The sequence below is a fragment of the Ictalurus furcatus genome, chromosome 24, assembly GCF_023375685.1.
Source record: "Ictalurus furcatus strain D&B chromosome 24, Billie_1.0, whole genome shotgun sequence".
NCBI lineage: Eukaryota > Metazoa > Chordata > Actinopteri > Siluriformes > Ictaluridae > Ictalurus > Ictalurus furcatus.
The window spans coordinates 12,089,500-12,099,019 of NC_071278.1; the positions used below are offsets into that span (position 1 = coordinate 12,089,500).

Below are 9,520 nucleotides of genomic sequence, written 5' to 3' on the forward strand. Positions count from 1 at the left end.
TTTGTTTTCTTAAAAGGCACGTGGCCTCGCAAGAGTAAACATTCCCAGCATTCCCCGGATGTTAACGCGTGTATTATGTTTAGCATGTGCTGCTCACCACTCCGACTATGGTCACATTCATCATCCATAACTGGTCAAACATCCATAACCGGTCATTTATTTACCCCGCCTCTCCCCACGTCAACCATTACTCACAGACTGAGAATGAAGATTCAGTTCTAGTAAATTCTCTTATTATTCCCCGTCCATAATAAAAATGTATAACACAGTCAGTTATTTAGTGGATGCAGTCTGGGTGGATTTGTGTTTAAAGGGCTGCCAGTTGCAGTTGCTCCCTGACTGTGGGTTTAAAGTGTCTGAACGTGTACAAGTACAAATCATTTTATTCACAATATATTATTGTAGGATTCTCTTCTACCCTGGAGTCTAGTAAATATTCTAGTACTGTAAATGTTGATTGTTTGTTTGTTTACAGGTACATATTGGGTGGCTTAGTGGTTAGTATGTTTGCCTTGCACCTCTGGTATTGGGGGTTCGAATCCTGCCTCCACGCTGTGTGCACAGAGCTTGCATGTTCTCCCAGTGCTACTGGAGTTTCCACCGGGTACTAGGGTTTCCTCCCATAGTCCAAAGACATGTGCTGTAGGTTGATTGGCATTTCCAAATTGTCCGTAGTGTGTGATTGTGCTCTGTGATGGGTTGGCACCCCATCCAGGGTGTCCACTACCATGTTCCCCGCTATCCCTGGGATAGGATCCGGGAACCCTGTGTAGGATAAGCAGTATGGAAAATGGATGGAAGGATGACCTATTGGTAAGCTGAATGATTTTTTTTTTTTTTTTTTTTTTAAAGAATTAAAACATTTTAAACACTTAAATATGGGTCACAATTTTAACTGGTGAGTTTCCTGAAGGATTAAAAAAAAAAAAAAAAAAAAAAGGAATGCACACTGCATCCAACAGACTGTGAGGGGAATCTCTGAATTAAAGAATGAGAATAATGTGTATAAAAAACAGAGACGTGTATTCTTCATCGAAGGATTAAATACAGGTCTACTTAATTTTAAATATATATATATTTTATTTCAGAGTGGAAAATATCACAGTGGAAAATCACAGTGGGAAACATCCTGTTTCTCTGTTACTCTACTAAACTTGGACTACAAACCTATCTATCTATCTATCTATCTATCCATCCATCCATCATGTGATTTGCACCATTAAACCATTCAGTGAGTCTTCATGCTCTGTGGATGGACCTATAACAGTATACTGTATATATGGGTGGACATCATAGTGCAACAGGGATTCAAAAGCAAAGCCAGAATGTCTCTGAGGCCATCTAGTGGCTGACTGCAGTACAATCGTTAACCCCACCTATTCCCATATTAATGAATAAGAAAAGACCCAAACTTGCATGCTAAGATGTTAACAACATCTAAATTATTTTTGGGAATAGCGTTCTGTAATTTTCACACATTCATTTGACCTGGATATCTCCCCCAGTTTTTTCCTTACATTGAACAAATTTTATGGACGTTATTTGATGACAGTTTTGGACAGGACAGTCGAGCCTCGTGAACAAACGCACACACACACACACACACACACACACACACACACACACACCGAAAGCTCTTGAAAGTTCTGTAGCAAAGCCATGTTTAGTTTTGCTGTAAACTGTTCTAACAGTTTGGAGTTATTTGCAGTTTTTCCTGGTATGTTGCTCATTTTGATGTCTAAGCTAGCTCATTGCTGTACTGATAATATAGTGACGTGATGGCATAAACCAAGACAGCTAAAACTAGCTAGGATTAGCCAATCACTCCTTTTTAAACCAACTCCGGTGGCAGAACAAGTGGGACATAAAAGGGCACTTCTACATTCATATTTGTAACATACTGATGAAAAGCGTGGAGAAAACAAAACAGGCTGTATTTTTGCAAGATGGTGACTCACATTTAAACCAAAAAAGGCTTCAAAATGTGAAAATGGCACCATATTGTCCACTCATATATACAGTCATTAGGACGGACGCATTGTTAACCTGAATCAGGACAGAAGTGTTTCATCACAGGATAAATGACAGAATAACTTTGTATTGATTGTAGTGACTCTTCCCACTAAGACAGAGGTGTCCAATCTTATCCGGAAAGGGCCGGTGTGGGTGCAGGTTTTCATTCCATCCAAGCAGAAGCCACACCTGAGTCTATTGAAAGCCAAGATCAACTGATTAAACAGGTGGAATCAGGTGTGGCTCTGGCTTGGTTGGGATGAAAACCTGCACCCGCACTGGCCCTTTCCGGATAAGATTGGACACCCCTGCACTAAGAGGAAAAGTGAACCTAAACCATACCTACAAAATGTAAAACACAGTACAACAGAGTCATAATTTTCCTTTAATTTGTACATTAATAACAATTGATCTCCAAAGAAATAAACTATCAAACGACACCTTTGACTACATGTATGACTGAAAATATTGATTAACCAATAAAAACAATAAAAATTTGCAATAAAGCATGTTTACTCAGTAGCAAACAGATAGATCAGTATATATTGCAGGTAGGATGTACACAGCCACACAGAAAGTCTGGCCAAAAGGCATATTTCTTGTGGTAAGGGGCCTTTCTTAGGCACCTGCCTGCTTCTCTGTCACACTTGCAGAGGATTTTCTCACAATTGTCTTTAAGGGAATCTGGAGAGAAGCCGCATTAAAACACATCAGTAATTGTTTCTGTAAAAACTGTATAGTCTTAAGAATATTAAACTAAGATGAGGCCTATATACAGTATACTGTTTACAGTTGAGTAACCAGTTACTGGTTAAACTTTTGAACAGGATGATTGGTGTAAATTGTTATTGTGTTTAGAGACCTGTTGTTGTTTTTTTTTTCCCATTTAGTACCGTCCTTCAGAAGCTACATAAGATATTTACATGTTTCCCAGAAGACACAAATAATAACTAGTCCTTCCAAGATTTAGTGATTTTGCGATAGCAGAAATTAACGCAAAATCAAGCACACTCCAAACTCCACAATATTCGGAGTAGCTTGCAATTTTTCAAAATTACTGCAGATTTTCCACAGATTTGGGCCATGAGTCATGTGACATCATCACAACGCACATTCAGCCAAAGCCCTCTTCGATTCTTGTGCATCGAACATGGGTACAGCTAAAAGGTCTCATTTACCAACAAACATCACCGCGAAAGACTGCACAAAACTATGTCATGCAAGTGCAAAAAAATAAAGCACAAAAAAAATCTGCAAATTGCATAATAAATTTTGAAAAAAGCTCAAAACAATAACAAAAACAAAATACACTGCAAAATCCTGTACAGACTGAATAACAATTTACACCGATCATCCTGTTCAAAAGTTTACACCCCTCTGGCTCTTAATGTATCATGTCACCTTCTTGAGCATCGGTGAATGTTTGCACCTTTTGTAATAGTCATGTACGAGTCCCTCAGTCGTCCTCAGGGTGAAAAGATGAATGTCAATATCATATAGTCACTGTCAGAAAGGGGTCAAATATACAGAAGATTCTGGAAAAACAAAGAATGTGCCGGACCTGGAGGATTTTTCTGAAGAACAGTGGGCAGTTTAACTGCTCAGGACAAACAAGGGACTCATGAACAACTATGACAAAACGTAAAAGCATCATGTCGTCGATCATCCAGGTAGCCCATTACACAGTATACAAACAGTACACACAGTATTAAAAATCAAGTGTGTGTAAACTTTTGAACTGGTTCATTTGTGTAAATTCAGTTATTATTGTGTCTTGTGGACTGTATGTAAACATATGTTATGTGAAATAGCTTATTCAGGGCAGCACTAAATAAAACAAAAACAAACAAACAAACAAACAAACAAAAAAAAAAAAAACACAATGCAATTTTTATGATCCCTCTTATTAATTTTTTTTTCTTATAAATGATTAACATTTTGCAGATTCTGCAAGGCGTATGTAAACTTATGACCTCAATTGTACACTGCTTATACTGACCGATATATAATGAGTTAGCTAAAGGTCAAAGTTGAATGACTATTTGTTAAAACATTCAAATGACTTGGGTTATTTCACTTAGGTGTTTGAGTACACAAGAAATGAGGGAAACATTTTTAGCAATGATATAAACATACCGCCTATTAAAATGTCATTAAGTGACTGCTTTCTAAGGAATCGACTATAAACATCCTCCACTACTTTCACCATATATTTAGGTTTTGGCTGCGCGTTTACACTTGCAATTACTGTGGTTTGTACAGACTTAAAATATCATGACATGAGAGAACAAAATGACTCAGTCTCAGACCAACATCTCCCGCCCTTCTTTTATAATGGATCGACTGTGTTCCTCAAAACCAGTGCCAATGACTCATGAGGAGATTCAGGGCCGTTACACATTTTACCTCATGCATTTCCATCAGCAGGTTCTCTTTCATTTGCACAGTTATTTTCAGATTTAATCTGGATTATACAACATTATTCAAAGCTCTTGTGCTATTTGGCATACGGCTGCTAGTTTTCATTTCTCTGCTGTAATACATACCACAATCGGCCTCTTTGTTCTCACAAGTCCACTGATACTTGTCGGTCGTCGTCTGGCAGCCTGCGACTTCCGCATCACCGTAGCAGCAGTCGTGCTTGTGGCAACACCTACAGGTGCGTTTATAGAACATCCGCATGCAAGTATCCAAAAAATTTATCATAAACAAGTGCAGGCAGTAACCAAGGAACGACAGATTGTAAAGCGAGCTACATAACCATGACCGATCCTGATCAATAGGCACATCCTTAGGCAACAGGAGAACACATTTACCCAGGAAACAATGTCTGCATAAAGGCACTGGACAAATGAATGTAAAACATTTTCCTGCTCTGGCACAATTCCTCTTTGTGCTGTCAAGAAATACTGTTATTTTAGGAGGTTTGGTTGACTATTTAATTAGCCAAAAGCCAATTGTGACCACCTTCTCCAAATCTCCACACCATCCCTTGACTTAAGCATGTGGTTTATCTGTTTATATAGACTGTGTACTATCTTTCCAAAAGTATAATCTTATTATGCGCCTCACACAGCTTATTATGCTTTAACTTTGATACTGAAATCCTGTATTTCTGTGAGGAGGAGTGACATGAATCCCTGTTTCCTAAAATATTATGTTTATGTGGGTTTTGCATGTGGTGAATGTTGGGTGGACCTACTTTGAGACGCCCAGAACACAGCCAAGGATGGTAGTTTGCTCAACTATATATTATATCTACTATACTATACAGTGAGGGAAAAAAGTATTTGATCCCCTGCTGATTTTGTACGTTTGCCCACTGACAAAGAAATGATCATTCTATAATTTTAATGGTAGATTTATTTGAACAGTGAGAGACAGAATAACAACAAAAAAAATCCAGAAAAACGCATATCAAAAATGTTATAAATTGATTTGCATTTTAAGGAGGGAAATATGTATTTGACCCCTCTGCAAAACATGACTTAGTACTTGGTGGCAAAACCCTTGTTGGCAATCACAGAGGTCAGACGTTTCTTGTAGTTGGCCACCAGGTTTGCACACATCTCAGGAGGGATTTTGTCCCACTCCTCTTTGCAGATCTTCTCCAAGTCATTAAGGTTTCGAGGCTGACGTTTGGCAACTCGAACCTTCAGCTCCCTCCACAGATTTTCTATGGGATTAAAGTCTGGAGACTGGCTAGGCCACTCCTGGACCTTAATGTGCTTCTTCTTGAGCCACTCCTTTGTTGCCTTGGCCGTGTGTTTTGGGTCATTGTCATGCTGGAATACCCACCCACGACCCATTTTCAATACCCTGGCTGAGGGAAGGAGGTTCTCACCCAAGATTTGATGGTACATGGCCCCGTCCATCGTCCCTTTGATGTGGTGAAGTTGTCCTGTTCCCTTAGCAGAAAAACACCCCCAAAGCATAATGTTTCCACTTCCATGTTTGACGGTGGGGATGGTGTTCTTGGGGTCATAGGCAGCATTCCTCCTCCTCCAAACACGGTGAGTTGAGTTGATGCCAAAGAGCTCCATTTTGGTCCCATCTGACCACAACACTTTCACCCAGTTGTCCTCTGAATCATTCAGATGTTCATTGGCAAACTTCAGACGGGCATGTATATGTGCTTTCTTGAGCAGGGGGACCTTGCGGGCGCTGCAGGATTTCAGTCCTTCACGGCGTACTGTGTTACCAATTGTTTTCTTGGTGACTATGGTCCCAGCTGCCTTGAGATCATTGACAAGATCCTCCCGTGTAGTTCTGGGCTGATTCCTCACTGTTCTCATGATCATTGCAACTCCACGAGGTGAGATCTTGCATGGAGCCCCAGGCCGAGGGAGATTGACAGTTCTTTTGTGTTTCTTCCATTTGCGAATAATCACACCAACTGTTGTCACCTTCTCACCAAGCTGCTTGGCAATGGTCTTGTAGCCCATTCCAGACTTGTGTAGGTCTACAATCTTGTCCCTGACATCCTTGGAGAGCTCTTTGGTCTTGGCCATGGTGGAGAGTTTGGAATCTGATTGATTGATTGCTTCTGTGGACAGGTGTCTTTTATACAAGTAACAAGCTGAGATTAGGAGCACTCCCTTTAAGAGTGTGCTCCTAATCTCAGCTCGTTACCTGTATAAAAGACACCTGGGAGCCAGAAATCTTTCTGATTGAGAGGGGGTCAAATACTCATTTCCCTCATTAAAATGCAAATCAATTTATAACATTTTTGACATGCGTTTTTCTGGATTTTCTTGTTGTTATTCTGTCTCTCACCGTTCAAATAAATCTACCATTAAAATTATAGACTGATCATTTCTTTGTCAGTGGGCAAACGTACAAAATCAGCAGGGGATCAAATACTTTTTTCCCTCACTGTATATATATATATATATATATATATATATATATATATATTGCATCTTCACCAAATAGAGCACGTTTAGGAATTTAAAAAGTTTTTAAAAACACTAGTGGCTGTATAACATCAGTATGATACAGATATTTGTATCTTATAATGTCTCACCAGTCCGCCCTGTCTCTGGGCCAGCCTTTCCCTCCGAGCCCGCAATAGCAGCCATACATCAAATAGGATAAGGCCGACCTGCCTGTGGTGCATTTGATGATGCCAGCGAGCTCCAGTAGACTTCTCTTACTCCTCACAGACCTCTGGGCCAACAGTGAAGCCATACCAACTAATTCAGAAACAATGATGATGATGATGATTATTGATTATTGGCTGTCAGTGAGTGATATTTATTAACAGTGTTGTTTCTCTTCCATAACTTTCTCTACCCGGTGTGAATATTGACTGAATAATGTACAGGTGCATCTCAAAAAATTAGACCCAACAACAAGCTGAAGGCCGCAATCAAAGCAATCTGGGCTTCCAGAACACCTCAGCGGTGCCACAGGCTGACTGCCTCCATGCCACGCCGCATTGATGTAGTAATCCCTGGAAAAGGATTAAAGCCCTGACCAAGTATTAAGTGCATAAATTAACATAATTTTCAGAAGGTCGACATTTCTGTATTATAAATTCTTTATTCTAATATTTTGAGATACTGGATTATTGATTTCCATGAACTGTAAGCCGTAATCATCAAGATTAAAACAAAAAAAGCTTGAAATATTTCACTTTATGTGTAATGACTCTAAAATATGTGAAAGTTTTTGAATTCAGTTACGGGAAAAAAATAACTTTTCCACGATATTCTAATTTATTGAGATGCACCTGTGCAATGGTTGTTAACAAAAATCTGTATTTTGTGACTAATGAGAAACAGTTGTTTTTCCTGAGAGCTGTACATTATATACATATACACACACATACATACACATACATATATACATACATATAGAGAGAGAGAGAGAGCGCTGTGAAAAGTCTTAGGCACCCTTTTTTTAGTACAAATTTAGTATTAGATTTTTATTTTATGACTTCTACATTATACAATCGTAAGAAAAAAAAAAGGTTACAGAAAAATGCTTTTGTATGTCAGTAAAGAAAGCAACATTACGTAGCAGGCCACCTTTCAGACATAACAAACCATAATGAAGCCTGCTGGGTTTTGCATGCAAAATAAGAAGCCAGTGCAACAGTCAAAGTCTCCAGAAGAGATATATATATATATATATATATATATATCACACCTCGATACTTAAATATAAATTTGCACACTACACTCAGATAAATAAAGGATATTAAAGTAGCATGTACAGTTGTGCCCTAAAGTTTGCATACCCCTTGCAGAATCTGCTAAATCTTAATACTGTTAACAAAATAAGATGGATCATAAAAATCCCATGTTGTTGTTTTTTTATTTATTTAGTTCTGTCCTGAATAAGCTCTTTCACATAACAGATGTTTACATATAGTCCACAAGACAAGATTATAGCTGAATTTATAAAAATTATCCCATTCAAAAGTTTACATCCCCCTGGTTCTTAATGTATCTTATTACCTTCTTGAGCATCAGTGAATGTTTGCACCTTTTGTAATAGTCATGTACGAGTCCCTCAGTTGTCCTCAGTGTGAAAAGATGGATCTCAACATCATATAGACACTGATGGAAAGGGCTCAAATATACAGAAGATTCTGGAAAAGCAAAGAATGTGCAGGACCTGGAGGATTTTTCTGAAGAACAGTGGGCAGTTTAACTTCTCAGGACAAATAAGGGACTCATGAACAACTATCACAAAACTATCACATAAAAACAGTCGTGGATCATCCAGGTAACAACACACAGTATTAAGAATCAAGAGTGTGTAAACTTTTAAACAGGGTAATTTTAACCTTGTCTTGTGGACTATATGTAAACATCTGTTATGTGAAATAGCTTATTCAGGACAGAACTAAATATAAAATAACATAGGATTTTTATGATCCCTCTGATTTTGTTAACAGTATTAAGATTTAGCAGATTCTGCAAGGGGTATGCAAACTTTTGGGCACAACTGTACATTTCATACATAGTGTACCATAAGGACTACTGAGGTATCTTCAACTCTTTATTCTAAAAGCTACACCAAATCACCTTCCCAGGTGAAGGATACATACTACAGTACAGGTAGCCTTCAAAACAAGTCCCCTTGAAGGAACCACCCTAGGGAGCAGGAAAATTAGTTTGGTGTCTTTATTTATGAGAGTGTGTACCCAACACTGGGAATTTTGCTAGTACAACTATGGTTTAAAGATCACTAAACTTAAAACATGTACTTGAAATCAATTTCTAGTAGGAGAAAACTTCAAACTGACCTGAGAGGAGCAGGAATGTCCTGTACAGCGCTGTCATTGTGGGAACTGAACTGAATCTCAGTCAGCAGTGCAATTGGAGCCCGTGTATTTCCACAGGAACAGGAGCTGGAGCAGGAACAGGAGCACACCACACTGAAGCCTTCCTTTATTTAACTGCTGCCTCAAATAGTCAAATATTAAAATAAAGAATTTAGAATTACAGAAATGTCTACCTTCTGAAAAGTATGTTAATTTATGCACTCGATCAAA

At 38.6% G+C, this 9,520-nt stretch overlaps 1 protein-coding gene across 1 annotated transcript; it reads right to left on the reverse strand.

Moving 5' to 3' along the window:
* Positions 1-866: 866 nt before the first annotated feature.
* pla2g10 (phospholipase A2 group X) lies at positions 867-9,498 on the reverse strand. Its single transcript, XM_053613331.1, has 4 exons — positions 9,272-9,498; positions 7,040-7,208; positions 4,560-4,666; positions 867-2,697 (listed from the first exon to the last, which is right to left on the reverse strand). The coding sequence occupies exons 1-4, from the start codon at positions 9,306-9,308 to the stop codon at positions 2,549-2,551; spliced, it is 462 nt and encodes a 153-aa protein (XP_053469306.1). The 5' UTR covers positions 9,309-9,498; the 3' UTR covers positions 867-2,548.
* Positions 9,499-9,520: the final 22 nt, after the last annotated feature.

Coding starts and splice junctions, on each gene's coding strand:
- pla2g10 (XM_053613331.1), bottom strand. CDS start 9,308: ATGACAGCGCTGTACAGGACATTCCTGCTCCTCTCAG. Junction 7,209..9,271: donor GACATTCCTGCTCCTCTCAG/GTCAGTTTGAAG, acceptor TTTCTGAATTAG/TTGGTATGGCTTCACTGTTG. Junction 4,667..7,039: donor CCCAGAGACAGGGCGGACTG/GTGAGACATTAT, acceptor ACGCACCTGTAG/GTGTTGCCACAAGCACGACT.